Raw genomic sequence first — 19,558 nt, forward strand, 5'->3', positions numbered from 1 at the left:
AACTTTACACACGTGAATAATCCCAGCGAGTGCAAGCTCCAGGCTTATTTCTGATATGTCATGTATGATACTGTAGCATTACCTCCATAAGAAGGAAAATTGTTGGAATTCATGGCATCTCTCATCAGCACAACAGCTGGTGCCAAGTAGTTTTATTACAAAGACTTTTGTAAATCAAAATCCAAGTATGTACCTATTTCTGTATGGTTTAACTGTGATTTTAGCAATTTCCAGACAAAGGAAAATACGGCTTTGTGAGATGTCCTCTTGGGTTTGGATATTTTGCAATGCAATTTACAGTCTGTACCTTTATCCTCACTAGGCTTTGCTTCTTCTGATGATGATAGGCTGGCTACAGCGGAAGGTTTCGTCTCATCTGTAAGAACCAAGGAAATGAAAGACAAGTTATTCGTTAGCTAGCAAACTGATGAACTGCTTTACTGAGGGGAAAAAAACAAGTGTTACACTTTATCGGAAGCATGATACAATGCTTGAATGTGATTTTTTGGGCTTCCATCCATTCTCATTGTGCTCCCTGACCATTACTGGTCTGACTGTCTTCCCTAAGCCAGGGGTAAACTTCCATTGCAATACTGCCAGATCAAATCTGTACCTCAACATCCCGTAATAGAGAGAGGAACAGCTGCCAAGTTTGTGGGCAGGCTGCTGTTCTCTTTGCTTAGATATTTCTTTTTTTAATTTAATGTATTTATTTGGGGAAAAAAACGCAAGCCATTCTTTAATCATGTCCAATAGCCCCACTGGAATCAAAATCATTAAATGCAAATGCTTTCCTGAAAACAGAATCTTTCTTGAATCAGATCTGAAACTTAGCAAGTCTGTAAAAATCTGTGGTGCATAGCTGTTTAATGGTAGGGCATGTGCTGTTAGAACTGTGATCTTTAATAGATAAAAATTAGTAACTGAATTTCATAGTGTATTTTTTCCACTGCTGCTGCTTCTCAGCAATCTTTGCAATTTAAAACCTTTAGAAACCTGCTTTCATTTTTAGCCTTTCACTTCTTTCTTAAGACTTGCCTCTAGTTGTTCTTTTTTTCACCTGGTCTAGTCATTGAGTATTTTTAACTAGCTTGAAGCTAGAGGACTGAACCACCTGCCATTTTGTTTTCCTTGTGTTAATTGTGAGGCACACCGATGAAAGGATAGAGGACAGATTATTAGAAAAACCAACAACACTGTAATAGCCAAACTATTCAAGGCCAATCCTTGTACACTATAATTGGCTTTTTCATCTACTCTGTAATAAGAATATATAAATCTTGAAGTAATGACTATGTAAGAGCACAGTTTATTTTTGCTTCTCATACGCTTTCTTTTACGATATTAAAGTAATGATTTGTGATTTGTCACACTCAGATGAAGGTTATGCCTTTTGGTTTAGAAAATACAAATTAGAACTTTAGTATTTGAATGGCTTGCTCCTCGCAATTATCCTTTATAATGATTAGAAATGGGCATACAACTTCAGGCATACAGCTGTGTATCTTAAAAAATCAGCTCATTTCCTACCAACAAGAAAGGGTTCAGAAGCAGCAAACCTAAAAGTTTCTGATGATGTTTTGTCTCCGCAGTTGAAAGCGGAAAGCAGGAGCAATTCATCAGCTGAACATTACTTACTCAAGATAATTGTCTGCCTCTCTGTTCTTGTCACTAGGTGAACCAGTAGGGCTTCATGTTAAGCCAAGTCATTTCTTTCTGTAACGCTGCGTGCCTGTGGCTGAGGAAGTGATTCACGCAGTTTGTGTAGGCACAGTGCTATCTTTAGGTGCATGCCTTAAATGAGTTCAGAAAATGTTCTGGATTTGGGACCTAAATAAGTCTGGATCTTTTCTTTGACACTCTTCATTAGAGTAACAAGACATGACTACCAGTATGAGATAGCACAGGAGTGTACATGATATCTCCCCAGTAAACTAGGCCTGACAGCTTGTAACATAGAAAGTCATAATGACAGCTTTGGAAGAAAACACAATGCATTTAGCACACCTACAGTAGCAAAGTAATAATTAAGAGAAGCACGTTCCCCTTTTTTCTCTAGGGAAAAAGGAAATGTATCTCATTCAATCCAGCAGCTTTGGAAATCAAAATACCAAGGAAACTTACATCTCATCAGAGTCAATAGAGTAGACAAGTAAAACAGGATGTATTTGGCATCTACAGACAGTAATACAACTGGGTTTCAGTGAATCCCTGCAACTGGAGTAATCCTGAGGTAGTACTTGATATAGTTAAAAGCTCAACACTGCTTGAGCAAAAATATCCCCCTGCCTAGGAAAAGGTCAAAAAACACAGCCTGGATTCAGACAGAACAACTTACGACTACTGCAACGGTAAAAACCCAGGAAAGTCAACATGGTTATCTCCTTCAGCACCAAAACAGAATCACAGAACTGCAGCTGTTGGAAGGGACCTCTGGAGACCTTCTTGTCCAACTCCCAACCCACCCTGTGGTTCCCTGTGGTAGGCTGCATCCTGGTGGGTTTTGAGTATCTCCAGAGAAGGAGACTCCACCATCATTCTGGGCAGCCTGTTCCAGTGCTCCATTCCAACAGAACTGCCTGTGTTCCAGTTTGTGCCTGCTGCCTCTTTTCTTATTGCGGGGTACCAACAAGAAGAGCCTCTTGATTCCTGCCTTTTAGATATTTACAAGCATTGATAAGATTCCCTCTCAGTCTTCTCCTCTGCAGACTGAATGGTCTGAACAGCCCCAGGTCTCTCAGCCTTTCCCCAGATGGGAGATGCTCCAGGCCCCAAACCATCTCTGTAGCCCTCCACTGTACTCTCTCCAGTAGTTTCCCGTATTTCTTGAACTGGGGAGCCCAGAACTGGCCACAGCTGCTCCAGATGTGGCCTCACCAGGGCAGAGCAGAGGGGGAGGATCACCTCCATCACCCTGGTCTTTGTAATGCCCCCCCTCCAAGGCACCACTAGCCTTCTTGGCCACAAGGGCACACTGCTGGCTCATGCAGCATGCTTATCTTGATGAGCATAAACGTTCCTGGTCCAAAGGTGCTATGCTGTACGCCCATGTCTTCACCACCCACTGCTTGCCAAAGAATAGGCAACAAAGAAGGCACATACAGAGGGACTTCAAGCACTTGAGGCCACCACCAGCTGTTAAACACACAGCTGCAGGAGACTGACCTGTGGAGCACAGGGAGAAACACTGCACTTCCACACACACGGTGCTCACTGCCTGGGATATATAAGGACCCACATCAAATGAATTCCTCGTCTGGAAAGAGCTACAGTACAGTAAGCAAACCAGATAAGTCAAGAATCCAGGATTTCTATTTTTCCTCCTGCCCTTACCAGCTGGCCTTCTTCAGCTCAGTTTTCCACTTGATAACAATCTCCAAGTCAGCTTAAAAAAATAGCTCTGAATAAAACTGCTTCATGCTCTGTGAATTAAGGTAACATCCTGCACTACTATGAGGGGAAAAAAAGAAAAAAGGAAAAAAAAAAAAGAATTGTGTTACATGTAATGCTGAAAAAAGAAATCCTAAAAAAGAAGGGGATTTACAGGCATTTTGCTTGTCACTTCAGCTCTTCTGATAAAGTGCTTAATTTTAAGTCTTTTGCAACGAACAGAGTTGGGTGAGATTAAAAACATAAACAGAAAAAAAGAAGAAAATCTATTGTGACCATGGAGTGACATTGTATTTTACAATATTGAACTTACTAACTTGTAATATATAATTTATAAGCATGCCATCTGCAAAATCCTCTGTTCGTGAACTCTGACATTCATTCACAGTATATGTAATGCCTTTCTGTATGGATTTAGAATCTTCATAACCCCTGAGACTTGTGCAGACAATTTATTAAAACCTGAAAATAGCCTGAAAAACCTAAGAAGCCCAACATTCAGTAAGGAAAGACCTTCCCCAAATTTCCTTTCCCCCATTTCAATTCCGTGCTACTTTGGCGCAAGCAGAGAGGGAAGATTACTTCTCTCTAGTTACAGGATTAGCTAAAGGTAGTCCACCTCAAAGGGGGAATCTGGAGCTGGGAGGTTAAGGAGAGAAGCCTGCATTCCTGCATTGCAATACTTTCATTCATAATGAATGGAGCTGCACAAGCCCTGAGCTAATCTGGTGAAAAGTACAAACATTTTCCTTCAGCAGCACTGAGTAGGGCTGTTGTTCACCAAGGTGGACAAAACCAAAAGCCCTTCAAGATCCTCATTGCAACCCTTCAAGATCCTCCTGACCTCATTGCAGCCTATCAGTACCTGAAGGGAACCTACACCCAGGAGGGGAGTAAACTCTTCAAAAGGGCTGACAACAGCAGGACTAGGGGAAATGGTTTTAAGTTGAAGGAGGGAAGATTTAGGTTGGATGTTAGGGGGAAGTTCTTTACTAGGAGAGTGGTTAGGCCCTGGAACGGGCTGCCCAGGGAGGTTGTGGATGCCCCGTCCTTGGACGTGTTTAAGGCCAGGCTGGACGGGGTCCTGGGCAACCTGATCTGAATGTGTATGTTTGGTGGCCCTGCTAGGCAGGGGGGTTGGAACTACATGATCCTTGGGGTCCCTTCCAACCCGGGTGATTCTGTGATTCTGTGATCCTGGGCACTCACCTGCTTCCTGGCTTGGGCCCACGGTTTCTTCAACACTCTGCTTCTCCTCTGCGCTGTTACCACCTATTGGGGAGACCACACAACTCTTTAGGATGAATCTTGCTATTGGTAGCAGCAGCAGCAGCACTATTCATGGTCACCAACGCAGCACAAACTGCTTGTTTGTAACAAGGCCCAACAACAGAAGGGGAAAGACGCAAAGGTAAACTGAACAAATGGCAAACGTAACCAGCAAAATTTTAAGCTGCCATATTTCCAGCTGGGAAGGGAGGTTAGATTAAAGATTATTACCTTAGTAGGCACATCAGAAATATCTGTATACCAAATAAATAGAGCTTTCCCTAAACACTGTCAGCAGTAGATAAAAATGTTGCTTGATCTGAGTCTATTCATTTTCTAAAGATTTTTTTTTTCCTGGGATTATTTTCCTCCAGTAACATTTCCACAAGAGCCTTGGAGTGGCTGTGTTTCAGATTGCAGAACCCACTTACATAGCTATGGAAGGTAAGAAGAGGAGCGGCAGAATTGCCTGAATTTTATTTTAAAGCAAAAGGCTCAACGCCACTTAACATAAAGTAGAAAAATGCATCAGAAATGACTGCAATGGAGAGAGCAAAATAAACTACAGTCAGATCGCTAGGATTTAATGTGTTTTCCCCCCGTTTTACATTCACATTCATTCCCAATTTTCTCTGCTATTTTGCATTCACATTCATCACCCACTTCCTTCCCTCCAGCTCTCTTACTGAAGGCAGGTATCAAACCCTGTGTTACCACTGCCAGAAGCAATGCCCTGGGGAAAACTGGTCCATGGACACCACACCAAGCTCCTTTAACCTTTGCCTGGCCCAATTAGAAGTATATCAGGAAATCTGTATTTCCAGCAATGGAGAACACTCTTCTAGTTTCCTAACAACGTTAGAGGCTGCCATGAGACAGGCTGGCTCAGATGCAATGGCTGTGCTCCCTCTCTTTCAGCATGGCAGCTGAGCTCCAGCCTTAATGAGGCGTTTGGAAAAGTGACTGCTGAGCATGTACATTGGGAGAAAGGAAATTCATTCCCAAGCCTGTAAATGGCTAGATAATGATAAGTGTATTTTTTTGCTGTGGCTCCCGGGTTTTTCTGATTGCAGCTTCTCTAAAGCAGTGCAGTTGAAGCTCTTTGCACTGCCTCCTTGCTTTTACTTAGCACAGAGTCTGCTGAAGAGAACAGCGGTAGCCCAAATGCAATTAGGTGGATGGGAGAGAAACTGAGTAAGCACATGTGTTTCAGCAGCAAACACACATCTCTTGGCATCACGCTACACTCAGCTCATACTTCGAGGTCGGGGTATGACGCTCGCCTTCTCCAGCAGGCAATACATGCAGCATCCAGCAGATGGGACTCGTGGAGAAGCATTCCCCATCGGCTCGCGTGAAGCGGCTCTCGGAGGTGGGGATGGAGCAAGGAGATGGAGCAGCACCCAGCACTGGGGCTCCTGCCTGCCTGCCGCTCTCCGCACCGACTGTAACCACCTGCAATGGCTGGCTGGCTACGGCGATTTCTTAGGACATTAGTGAGCTCTAACCTGTAAAAAATTGCATTTCATGGATGACCAAAATGGCTTGACAAAACCAGCTGGGGTTTTTCTCTCCCTCCCTTTAAATCACCCTGTCCACACGCAATGCAGGGACCGCAAGCAGACCAGAAAGTTTGCTGTGCCAGAAGACAAACTCTTCTCTCCCCCTTCTCCTTTTACAACACGGGTTTGGGACTTTGCAGGCTTTACAACATGCAATTAATAAAGAAGAAAAAAATCCTTTATGTCACCAGGCTGTGTTTCTGAGGGATAAAGTTGTCTAGCTCGGGAGCTGCGCAAAGGTATGTTCAGTTCAACACAACGCTGTAACACAACAGTGTAGTGACACTTGAAAAATCTTTACCATTAAGTCGGATCCAAAGAGAATATTGCATCACTGTTAAACAAGCGGCGCCAGAACATAAAGGATTTCACTTTGGCCAAGTCCAACATGTTTTGCTCTGCACAAAAGAACTTCATATTCAGGAAAAGCACATCAGGCAAAAATAGTAGCTACCGATATATCACTGGAAGTCATTTCAGCAATTGCCTTACTGCATTTAGAATGAAAAACTACATTTCTAGGTGACACTTGTTGCTACATCCATTACAGTGACATAACCACGAGTTACTTGGCTAAAATCAGGTATTTGGGGGATTCATTCATAGTTATTTCCAAAGGGCTACACCTTATTTTAAAGTTGGTTTCTCAAAGGGAACTTGTACCTCCAAAGAAGGTTTAAAAGAGCTGCTTCATCAGATTAACAGACAATGCATATATTCATTAGAACATGTTGTCAATCCTGAGGCTATTATTTCACCGGAGATTCACTGTTTAAAACTAGAATAATGGAAAGATAATTACAGCACTGTGTATTAGATTCTTAACATGTTTTCCATCTAACATTTCATTTTGTTCCTTTTGAGTAGAAAAAAAAAAACCAACCCACCAAACGTGAAAGACTTTAAGCAGAAGTTTCACCTCTTGTACTCTGACCCAGCATAGCAGACTGACTGGACTGTGACAAGGGAATTAATTTTGATCAGCATAGTGAAAGTACGTGTTGAGCCTGCAAAGCGACTCTCCTACAATTAGAGGAAAGGAAACACCACAGTTAAGAGTGGGTGAGTGATTCTGAAGTGAGTGATTTGCAGAGGGAAAGGGTAAGCTCTGCTTGGCCTAGGGAACCTCTTCATCTCTGTGGAAAGTGGAGTAAGAACACACAGTAAGAAAGCAAACTATTGGGTGGAAAAGTGGCTGATCCCAAAGCATCTGACAAACAGTTTTTTCCATTTTTTCATAAACTTTCCTAGTAAGTCTCTTACTGAGTGTCTTCTACTGATGAAGAACGTTTACGTAAGCATTGCTTTCCACTGGAACTGGGTGCACAGCAAATGGGAAAGTCTTAAGTAGCACATGCTCAAACCAAAGAGCCAAAAACATATTTTAGAAGAGAAGCAAGCCAGTTTTTCACTGTAGTTTTATTCGCCCCTGCTCTCCTTTTCACCAGGCAGAAAAGTCAGACCCAGTGCATTTCCCTCGAGTCTTCCCCATGACATTAATACTAAAGACATCTTTTCCACTGGTTGGCTTCCATAGTGTCTGTCATCCTTCTCTTTCCACTACTGCAGCAACTGGCGATTGCATTTCCTTTAGGTGAAAACTGTCCCCACAATATCTGCTTTTCCATTGTACCAGCAATTGAACAGCAATCTGTCACTCACTCCAAAGGAGATGGAAAAAGTAGTGAATGACATTTTGTGTCATTTTAGGCCAGCAAATGTAAATGATTTTGAGCCACATCAAAAGACAAATGGGAACATCTGTTTCTTCTCCCCTGCATGGCAGTCAGTTGAAAAAACAGGAGTTTTCAGAATTACAGAAGCACATCAGACGCTAAAATACCTACTCCTGGCCATATATTATCCTCTGCCAAGCTGACTACTGTATGGTAGGAGCTTGCTCTCTCCTCTTAGCCTTCTTCTTTGGGATTGACAAGGAAATTTCCCCGAAATAGCAGATATCCTTATCTATATCTGGTCACAGGCCAGGCAGTGACCAATCAGCACATTCAGCAAGCAGTCAAAGCAAACAGCATTTTGAACTAAGCTAGAAAACTGGATGCTCTGTGTCTGCCTGCTTTTATGTTAAGGAGAGGTACTTAGCATGCACAGTGATGTATCAGCTGCAGAAACTGCCCCAAAACGAAGCAGATGATATGATAAATAATAAGCCGGCAGTCATACGGGAGAAGGCTGAGACAAGAGCCCTGTGAATGTCCAGGGGACAAGCTCTCAGCAGCACAAACAGAGCAGCTTTTAGCATTCTTCCCATTTACTCTGCCAGAGCCTGGAGGCACAGGGCTTTTTACATCCCTCTTTTTACATCCCTCGCTGTTCTTGCAACAAACACGGCAAGTCAAAAATATTAATAGTCTGCCGGCCTCTTGGCCGTTCCCATTTCAGAGATGAATGAGTGCCAGATTCTCACACACCTACTCCTCCTCAGCAGTCCCTTCATAAGTAGTCACAGACATATTTAGAGCTAAGGTTAATGTCAACATCTCAAAAACTTGTACAAAAAAGACACTTTTCAGAAGAAAACAGAATTGCAGATAACGTATTTTTAGTCAAAGGAGGAAATTCTGCCCAGCCAGTCTACTTCTACTCCTCCAACACACGAGTTATTAATGGTAAAGTTTTTTTCACTAGGAAAAAAGCACTTGTACATGCCATTGTGTGCCTACAGTCAGAGAGAGGCTCTGTCAGAATCCTCCTATCTGGAGTGGAAATAGTTGATACAGAGGGCCAACATCTGAGAGTCGTAACTTGTCTGTCCTGCCCAAATATCTGTATGCAAACACAATCCTGAGCTCCAGCTCTCACCCTGTTACGTCCTCACATGGCTTTTGCTTTGCAGCCACACAAATCTCCCATGGTCTGGCCTGAAAATTTCTCTCAAAGCTGGGCCACGCTTCTGTGACAAATGCAAACCGAGATCTGGCAGATAAAAGATGTCACAGTTCTGAATTGTCTTTTTTACAGCACGAAAACATTGCCGCGGTAATTGCACTAATGATGTGAAGGTTCTTCCACAATAACAGGGACGCTAATTAATGAGAAAATTAAAAATATGGGCCTTGATCTTACAGCTGTTGCATTCTACCCACGAGCAGATCTGCTGACTTCAACAAACTCCTATGATGTGAGAAGAGAACACATATGGATCTGGATACACACTCAAGATCCTATAGCCGGCAACCACTGTCAGACTGCTCCAGTGGCAAAATGATATCAGACATAAAACAAGAAGAGCCATCATGGTAGAACTCCAAAAGCATGAAAACAAATCATTAGGGTGGTGGCCTGAGGTTATTGAACATTTTTGGTTTGCATTTTAGTTTCTTCTAATTAAATCACAATTTTTAAGTCAGCTTTAAAGCGGACTTGCGTGGAATTTCTTTAGGGTGAATTTAAAGAAGGGTTAGTAAAGGATTATCATTGGCAGCAATTGTTTAATGGGGTTACGAGACCTGTTCCCCACTTGTTGTCTGAACAATTACCTCACTGCAGACGCAGCCCTCCATCAGCACACCGAGCCTCACCAAGTTGTCAGTGTAATGAATAACAGGTTCTTATTTTCATGCAGCGTTTTTGTCAAGTATTGTCGGGGAGTGTGGGAAAAGAATGAGAACTGCAACTCGTGGGGATTATCTCAGAGGTTTAAAATAACACTATTGCATTTCATTATTTAGTGTCCTGAGAAATATGGGAGCCTAAGCTAAAGCCCACTGCAGTTGCTTCCCTCAACTCACTCCTCTGTGGATCACAAAGCAGGTAACTCAGCACCATAGTTCATAACTCCCAGCACAAGGAAGAACCAGGGACAACGTATGGGCCAACAGTTTCCAGTGCCGAGTGAAGTGCTTCGCTTGTGCTCAGATGTATGCCAATCCACAATATTGCTGGGAACATCAAGCAAGGCTGTTTGTTTGTTTTTTTTTTTTGCTGGATGTAATTTTTTTGTGTGACGCACACCATAGCTCAGATTTTGCAGCACAGATACCAGGCAATATATTATCTAAAATTTCATTGTGCAAGATGCTGATCATCACTATTTTTGACAATCTGCAAGCGTCCCTACAAAGCAAATAAAAGCAGGTATTTCCTGGGAGCCTGAGCTCTCCAGAGGAACCAGAATACAGACAGCCTACAAAGTCCATACAAAGCACGAAGATGCAATTTGCATTCTGATGCAAAAATTACACACGCGGCGATGTGCAAGCATTCATATACAGCCATCCTAGTGTACGAAGTTAAACAAACTGCCCGTGTGATCTGATGCACACTGAGGAGCGAGCTGAGTCAGTGCTCAGAGCCGAGCAGAGGAGGCTGACTCCCAGCCCTCCCCAGCTAAGGCAAAAATATGTGAGGGTGTGCAGTATGACCATAACATCCACCCTATGTCAATTTGCTGTTAGTGCTCATTTGCTTGGTGTACCCTAGAGAATGGGTAACCGCAGACCGTGAAGACTGTGGCACAGCTGCTTCTTCACAGGAAAGATATAAAATAAAAGCTATTTCAATGTTGTGCATACCATTCCTGAGCTCGTGTGATGGAGGAATGTAACAGCGAAGAACTGGATAGGGAAGCCATGCAGGAAGCTGCACTTACTAAGAGGGCATAAAACATGAACCAAAACAAGCATGGCACTATTTTGCATTAGCATTTCAAAATGAAGGGTCTGACTGTGCCTTCTGTGCTAGGCCCGAACAATCGCACTGCTTTACTGTTATTCACTTGGTGGCTAGAAATGAGAAAGGAATTGCGACTGTTTATCTGCTACAGTTTACATACACATGCAGTCGACTGCAAAAAGAAACCCAGACAAATGAATGGCTGAAGCAACAGGATGGTGTGTCACCTGCAGAGACCAAAATGAGCTGCATTTTCAAAGCTGTCGTGTGTGACTGCTGCATGACAATCTAATGCAACGGCAGTAGCCTCTCCAGCAATGAAAAGAATCTTCCAAGAAGGGTTTGCTCAGAGAGCAAATAACAAATAAATACACAGATAACGTCCTGTTTTTCCCCTGGCTAAGTGAAAAGTGATCACCTGATACACTGAGAGCTGTAATCAGTCAAGACAGATGGCAGACTTCAAAACTGGAGTGAAAAAAGAAGCTATCAGCCAAAGTGGATAAGGGTTAATAGCATCACTTTAAATATAACCAGTCTGTATGAAGGTGAAACATTTTACAGACATGTTTGATACACATGCTTCACAGGGAATTTTGTCTGAAGTACTTTATCTTAATGTGAAATTTTATTTAAGGGTTTAGTTTGGTGGTAAAAGGAATGCAGTAACTTCTAAGCTATCTAAATAAGAAGGAGCACTTTAATGCTGAACAAGAGAGTGTGTTTTTGAAGCATAATTATGTGTCTAGATGTTCATTTTCAGTATGAGTGGAGCAGAAATTTATTGAAGAATATTACTGCCCTGTGGGATGCAAGGAAGAAACGTAGCTATAGTCTCTCAAATGATAGAAGAATTGTTTGCTATAAATCAAGGACAACTTTAAAACTTAATCAGAAGTCAAATCTGGTTAATATTAATCCATACCTTAAAGGGACAGACAATCAGGTCTGCACAGTGTTACAAGGACCATAAGAAAGATGCTTTGAACATTGCCGTGTAGCTGTAACACACTGCAGATGTACGCACGCCGTACCCCTCAGGGAAGGAGCAAAAGTCATAGCACTGCTGACTTCAGTATCTTTTCAGATTGGGTATTAAATATTTTGTCTCCCAAAGAGCGGTGAGGCAGTGGCACAGCTGCCCAGGGGGTCCCTGGAGGTGTTCCAGAGCTGTGGCGATGCGCCACTGAAGGACATGGTTGGTAGGTATGGTGGGGTTGGGTTGGACATCATCTTGGACAAGATGATCTTAGTGTTTTTTTCCAACCTTAATGATTCTATGACTTTTGCCATTGAATATATTATATCCTACTCTCTATGAAACCAGGCAATGAGCAGCAAAGCTGCAAAAATTGTGCTGTAAAGAAGAAGGAAGGAGAAGTCTTACATTAATGTTGCAACTAAAGGACTAAGCTGTAAAATCAGTTTTACTTGCTAAGCCCAAAACTATGCATTTTTTGTCAGCTGACAAACCTTTCTTGGAAAAGGGATAAGAAACAAGGGTGTCTACCTCAGATTGAGCATCCTTCCTAACAGCCATGACCTGCTGAACCACAGCACTGCTGAGGTAAGATGCACCTCTACTTGTCCTCGTTCCTACTGCATACTCAAATCAGATGGGTGACTTCTCCCGTAGACACAGCACAATTCAGATTCAGAGCAATACAAGATCTTGCTAACGAGCCCTGCATCCCAATGAACAGCATTTCAGAAACCTGATGCTGCCCTTGAAAGCTAAGAGGTCAGTAGTGCAATGACCCTATCAGGCAAAGGAACAAACTCTACCAACTGTCACCAAGGTGATTTGTGCTCCTTTTGACCTTCCTGGCTTGGCTTATCCATCAAATCATTCTCCTTCCCACCAGGTGAACAGAAAGCAGACAAAGTTCATCCCAGATGAGCAATTCCAACATGCTAGCTCCTCACACATACACTGGGTCTCAGATAAGGGGATCATTAGAGACCAACAGCCCATCAATATATCAGGAAGAACCTAGCACTTCATTGTGGGAGAAGCTCAGGAGAAAAGCTGAAGTGAGATAACTTGCAGAGCTCCAGCTCTGTCTTCACACCCCTCAAAGGAGAACAAGCAGGATCCTGACCTTGGAAAGGCATAGCAATGGCTTTTGCTGCATGGATTGATTCTCTTCTTCCTGGAAGAAGAGAAAGATCAGGCATTTATGCTGCTATTGCTGGCTGTGTTAGTCATCTTTGATACAGTATTGATCACCTGCAGACCATGGAGGGAATAGATGGGGCAGCTCTTGGACAGGCTCCATTTTATATCTCACTGAGAAATTCAGAAACAAAAGGGCAAATAGTTTTGCTTCTCCCAGTATCAAGAAAACCTACAGCATGCATCTCACTGTTCAGCCCACATAGGAAGCCATTAGGGGAGAAAAAGAGAAGTAACATTTTGAGATTCATTAGCCTTCTTTAAAGACAGTCTGATGTTACTTGGTAGGGATCAGAAGGATGAAAATACGACCCTTGGCATTACTGCCATCTCATGATAGCAACGCTGTGACAAGTATTGCCATTTTGTCTACGCCATTATTTAATGATGGTGTTATGAAGTTACTGAAGACACACCGAATTTGCTTTAGTATGAAAAATATTTTCCTCACCTTGGAGTTCACCAAGTGCACCTGACCATGGAAAAGGCAATATTGCCACTGGCTTCTTTTTCCCAGCCAGCAGGACCCAGGGAAATACATGAAAAAAACTAAATAACTCTACATGTTTGCACACGTAAAACCTGGCAGTAAAGAAAGATCCCCTGTGCATCCAGACCATTCATTTCTCCAGACAATAACCTGCACTAGAATGAAAAACTACTGAATACAACAAGTGACAGGAGAATCTGCTATGCAGTTCACACTTGCTTTTTGCTATCAACAGACTGAAGGCAGAGAACAATATATCTAATAGCATAATAACAGACACCACTAATACTTCAGAGGTTCTGTACAAAATTGCTTTCATTAGCATGTCAAGTGTTTATCTTAGCTTACTGCAAAACAAGCTCCTTACATACAGCCACTTGTTCAACTTCCCTTGATTTTGGAGAGGACAGAAATGAAGGAGCCTACTTTCTGTGATCTTCTGCAGAGATTTTAAGATGCACTGAAAAGGTTTTGCTCCGTTACCTCTAGCCAATGAACCAGCTTGGCTTGCTGTACAAAGATACAACTGAGGGAATATTTGTGCACTCGATGGAATAGTTTCTACAGGATGCCATGAGGACATGTGTGACAGTAGGCTGCAAAAGCAGCAAGCTGTATTCCCACCTGTGGTGTAAAGGGATGCTGGTGGCTACGAGGAGGAAAAAACATTAAGTTCTTCCTGGGCCTCAGTGTATATTTGTTAAATATTTTATATGTAGTAATGGAATGAAGGAGAAAATAATATCTTGTGTTAAATGTAAGTCACTTTGGACTGGCTTTTATTCCTAATACCTTCTCTTTTTTTTTCTTTTTAATTTCTGGTACATAAAGTATGCAAACCACCTGAAGGTTCAAACACCCTGAACACAAAGCACTTCAATTTCACCACGAGGAAACTTCAACAAAGCTGGCCGCCAGAGATGGGCTTTACTGAGTTTTGAGGCCGCTTATATGTATTGGCTACCCCAAAAACCTTTTTTTTTTATCCCTCAAAATACAATAAAATAATAAAGGCAGTCTCTTGGAAGGGAAGCCAAAGCCCTACCTATCTAAACAAAATCATTCAGACTCACGGTCATGCAGTTCTGGTTCATGTCACACATACACAGCTTTCTTGATCTTCAAAGCTCCACAATAGCAATTCCTTTAATTGGCCAAAACCAACAGCTAATATTTAGAATGACAGAAACTAAATTCTATTCTCAGAAAAATGCGTGCAAATCCTATTTACCTAAATAGAAATAATTCACAGGTGTGCTACATTAGACTCTGGCCACTCTGCAGCCCTATAGGAACTCAGTGTCTGGAGCTATTCTTCAAAACACAGGCACAGGTAATTCTACTGTGATCTGATCTGCGTTTCTCCCCCTTCAACAAACAGTTTAATTACTTTCTTTTATTCTCAGCACAACATCAAAATCAAGGCTTTCACTTCTAAACACTACAGGCCTGATTTCTGCCCAAGGAGAAGACGAGTCTGTCACCAGCCAGATTACATTCCGCAGCAGTGATTATGTGTTACAGGCCTCGACTTTGCATCAGCAAAAATCTACTGTACGGCATCAAATTCAAGGAGTTCAGACATTTTACAGCTCGAGGGTAATGCAATCATTCTATTGCCATGCTATTTACTTCATCCTTCCAATGCGTTTGTTTGTACTCTACAAAGTGAACTGTAGGTCACCAGGAAAACACTGACAGGAATAGCAAGCGAGGAGACGGAATTCAGTAAACCAAGGAAGCAGTGGAACAACATCAGCTCGATTTCCAATTGAAAGAAAAGCTTACAACATTTTATTTTATTTTTTTTTGCCTCTTATTATTACTTTTTAAGACACAATGAAGGCTTTTAGTCACGCTCCAGTGTATGTATTATGGAATACTTAGCAATATGGAAAACGACACCATGATCCCACACCCCATTTAGCCTGCATACAAGTCGACATGTGGTTTGTCATCATAGAATTCTCTAATCCAAATATACACTGGTATTTTAACTTCAGTTGGGTTTAGTGCAACAAGAAAGAAAAGACGACCAGTCAGGATGAGATTTCTTGGGTCCCCCCACACCTTCCAGGCGATGACAGCTATTGCTTTAAGTACTTGCCATTAACAACCAGTCACAATGTTAGTGACAGGATGTTACTAGCAGTTACTTAACGTGATAGATGTTAACGTTTTTCTGCTCTTTATGACTCACACTACACCCTAGTCAGAATATTTTAGGAGCTGAAAGCACAGAGCGAGGTCAGAATGATGAAGGACATGGAGCCACCGGTTGAGGTGCAGAATGAGATGTGTCACTTAGGGAACATTAGGTCAAAGAGAATCCATGATAAGGAACTGTCATGGACTAAAGATTAAGGTTCATCCTTTTAACTATTTCACCTAAGGGGAATTCTCTAGCATTTGAGCATTTTGTTCTTCCACAAATTGAAGAGCAAAGTCAAAGTCTACATTGAAAATTACATCTTTGATGTTAACATCTTTTAGCAGCTCTACCAATGAGATACACATTAGGAAAAGATACTTTGATCCAATTTTAGATTGACGTGGACTGTGCTCAGAAAAACTCAAATGCAGGAAAGCACTTTTCAGAACAACACAGGCATAATGGTAAGCATCTGTGACTTCTGACCATGGAAATATGTAGCACAGCGCATAAGATCTGAGACCATAAACACCAACACAAGTGGAACAGAAAGGGACATAGTAAAATTCTCTTGTAGAGGAGGAAAGCAAGAATTTTATTGATCTATGTATTGCTGTGGGTAGTTGATTTAGTTGAGCAGCTTAAGCAATGAGCGTGACGCAAACACTGTGCAACCTTACATTTTATATTACTAATTATGTAAAACCAGAACAGGTTAGACATAAAACAGCAACATTTTTCCATTTTATATCAGCAATAATCAGTAAAATTTGCATTTGTAAATCTAAATCTACCTTGAGATGAAAAACGCCTCAGAAGAATTACAGTATCATGACTGAGACCAGAACTTTCCAAGTGTGTGCAAATAACATTTTTAAGTAACAGTATTCCATTTCAATAAAAATATTCCAAACAAGAAGGAGTCAACTCTTTGAAAGGGTAGATAACAGCAGGACAAGGGGAAATGGTTTGAAGTTGAGAGAGGGGTGGTTTAGGTTGGATATCAGGGGAAGCTCTTTATAGAGAGAGTGGTGAGGTGCTGGAACAGCTGCCCAGAGAGGCTGTGGATGCCCCGTCCCTGGAGGTGTTCAAGGCCAGGTTGGATGGGGCCCTGGGCATCCTGGTCTGGTATTAAATGGGGAGGTTGGTGGCCCTGCATGTGGCAGGGGGGTTGGAGATTCATGATCCTTGAGGTCCCTTCCAGCCCTGGCCATTCTCTGATTCTGTGACTTTTTTTTCTTCCTCAAGAACTTTCCCCCAAGAAGTAACATTTAGTAATAGCTCTGAAAAGCAGTCAGACCACCTACCTTCAACATCATCTTGCACATCTTCAGCCTGCTCTGCCTTGCACTTTGTGGGAGACAGAGGCTGGCTTTTTTGTTCCAGTCCTTCTTTAAAACATAAAAAGAAAATAGTGAATATATTATATTTTGAAACAGTGTTATCATATCAAACTTTACCACACGTGATATCACAACCGAGAGTACATTTTATCTCAGTGCTCCATTCAGCGCCCGATATCTATCTTTCTCTTATGAAAATTAATTACTGCATCACACGCTAGAAAAGGATCATAAAAAGTATCTTTCAGCTTGCAATGGACTTTGCCTAACTTTGCCACAACAGCAGGGAAGAAAGATCATGTTAAAACGTCCTACTTCTTAACAAGCTCTTAATATCTTCAGGAAAAGAAAAGTTTGTAATTTTTAATTTGCAATTTTTAATGTAATATATGTTAAACCGTATTATAGAATTGTGAAATGATTCCCTCTCAGCTCAATTCTCCATTCAATGTAATAACACAGTAACAAATGAATATTGACTGAAATGGGTAATGAAATGAGAGGCTGGGAATCAAGTTTGATAGTGAAGTTAAGGAAATGAAAGTTTTATGAGATAGAAATGTTCAGTTTGGAGGGAAAAAAAAAAAAAAAAAAGCCTTCCAACCCATTAGCCAGAAAGCAACAGGAAGATGAAGGAAAAGGAAATCCTTCCGAGTAAAAGAGAAACTGATGCAGTGAAGTTTAAGTGAGTGAAGTTCACAGCAGCTAATATTAGATGGTTACTTTTTAAAAATTAAGAGGTTTTATACAACTTGAACAGAGTTTTTAACATAACCATCAAGTTACTGTTAGCTTCCTAAGACAGACCTGTAGGTAGCACAGAAAGCCCATTAGCACAGAAGGAAAGCCACGCTGGAAATTAATCATAAAAGGTATTTGTAAATTAAGACATTTGAAAGAAGGCTCACTAATTAGAATATTCTTCAAATGGTTGCTTAACCAAATTCTGTGTTGAAAGCTGAGAACAGCAGATGCTTAAAACTCAATTAATTGCATGCATTGAACGTATTTAGCAGCGATGGAAAAATGCCTTTTTGTCATTTGACTTTCCACCAGACCACCCAATTCCTCATGGCCAGCTGAGGGCTTGAGAGAGGAAGAAACCTAAAGAAAACAGATTTTACGTGCATGCTGAAAAGACACCTTGAATACTTATAACCAGATAACTTAGGAAAGCACATGGCCTTTCTAGATTTAGGCCTATTGCCATGCTGAAACAAAGAATCACCTCAACTCCATTAGTTAATTAGCAACTGGAAAAAAACACCAACAAAACAACAGAAGAAGGAAGAAATGTACACGTGTATTATAAATTGCCTAAAGTACTGAACAATCTGATCTCTTCTGCTGTTGTACACAATCATCTACTGTTTATGTTGCTGGATACGTAAAAAGCTCTCAGCAACAAGATGCACAGTTCCTCATAAAGACTCAGCTCTGCTGATAGCTATAGATCCTACACTTCGATATCCCACACGTATCTCTATACATACAGAGAATCCAACTGCTAAAATTTTCCAAACACGGGTATGAAAATAAAGAAGGATGTGAAAATGGAACTTGCAGTGTGAAAGGGAATACTGTGTTCTTTGGAGAGAGAAACCATTGGCTCCACACAGAACCCAGAAAGCTACTCAGAAACATCTCTGCCTGCCCTCCCAGGAGCCTTGGTTCTCTGCTGCACTGAAGTCCTGAAAGAGCAGCTATGAACTAAGAAGATGGCAAGAATTTACAATAAGCTACAGCTCAAAACGTTAACAAAACTCTAAAATGAAGATCTGCACGTGAGCAGTTGAATTTAGTTTCACTTGTTTAATTCTAAGGAGTGAACATTACATTTTAGGTCCAAAAGCCCAAACTGAATATTGTCCTTAAAAATAGTTTCTAGCACAGAATTTCTGTATACACAACTCCGTATTGTTCAGAGCACGAAGGGCCTTTACAGATCAGTAAATAAATGGTGTAGAATACACTTTGATGTTTAGCTTGCCATCAGGAAGAAGAACTTTCCTGACAGCACTTCACAGAGGACCATGTTCATGTCATCACATTTGTTCATCTGAATTTGAGATTCAATTACAATATTTAGATGAAATCAAAGTGCTAAGATCTATTTATTTCTAGGCTTGTGAGAACATAGAAGCAACCATAAGTAAAGCTGTGGGGAAAAGGCAAAAAACATGAAATACACACTTTGTCAACCTTTTACAGAGGTTATTCAAGAGCAGTAATGATGTTCAGCAAGAAGCTCAATGCAAAAGTGAGATCCTGAAAAATAACCAGGCTTTTAAAGATTTATTCCTGCCAACACTCTCCCATTCTCTTTAAAAATAACCTGAAAATTTGTAATTGACCATATTGACGGATGGCCTCTTTGGTTCTAATGCCACTCTGCACTACCTGCTATTTTCCCTTTTTGGGTTAACAATGATTCACATCGGGGGACCAAATCAATAGGAGCGTTTCAGTCAACACTCACCCCTCCAATGACAATTTTTATCATCTAGTAAACCTTACTCCAAGCCCAAAAGTCAAATGTCA

At 41.4% G+C, this 19,558-nt stretch overlaps 1 protein-coding gene across 6 annotated transcripts in view; it reads right to left on the reverse strand.

The window, feature by feature from the left end:
- The window catches only part of MACROD2 (mono-ADP ribosylhydrolase 2), an 834,860-nt gene that overhangs the window by 51,531 nt on the left and 763,771 nt on the right, over positions 1 to 19,558 (reverse strand). For 4 of the 6 annotated variants that reach the window (XM_048935507.1, XM_048935505.1, XM_048935503.1 and 1 more), the window contains 3 exons: positions 16,982 to 17,065; positions 4,600 to 4,662; positions 308 to 376 (listed from right to left, as the gene is read on the reverse strand). In XM_048935507.1, the coding sequence (XP_048791464.1) occupies positions 308 to 376; positions 4,600 to 4,662; positions 16,982 to 17,065 (216 nt within the window). The remainder of the gene's footprint in view (positions 1 to 307; positions 377 to 4,599; positions 4,663 to 16,981; positions 17,066 to 19,558) is intronic. The other 2 variants (XM_048935508.1, XM_048935504.1) reach the window with 1 other exon arrangement.

Source organism: Lagopus muta, chromosome 2 (genome assembly GCF_023343835.1).
Source record: "Lagopus muta isolate bLagMut1 chromosome 2, bLagMut1 primary, whole genome shotgun sequence".
Classification (NCBI taxonomy): Eukaryota; Metazoa; Chordata; class Aves; order Galliformes; family Phasianidae; genus Lagopus; species Lagopus muta.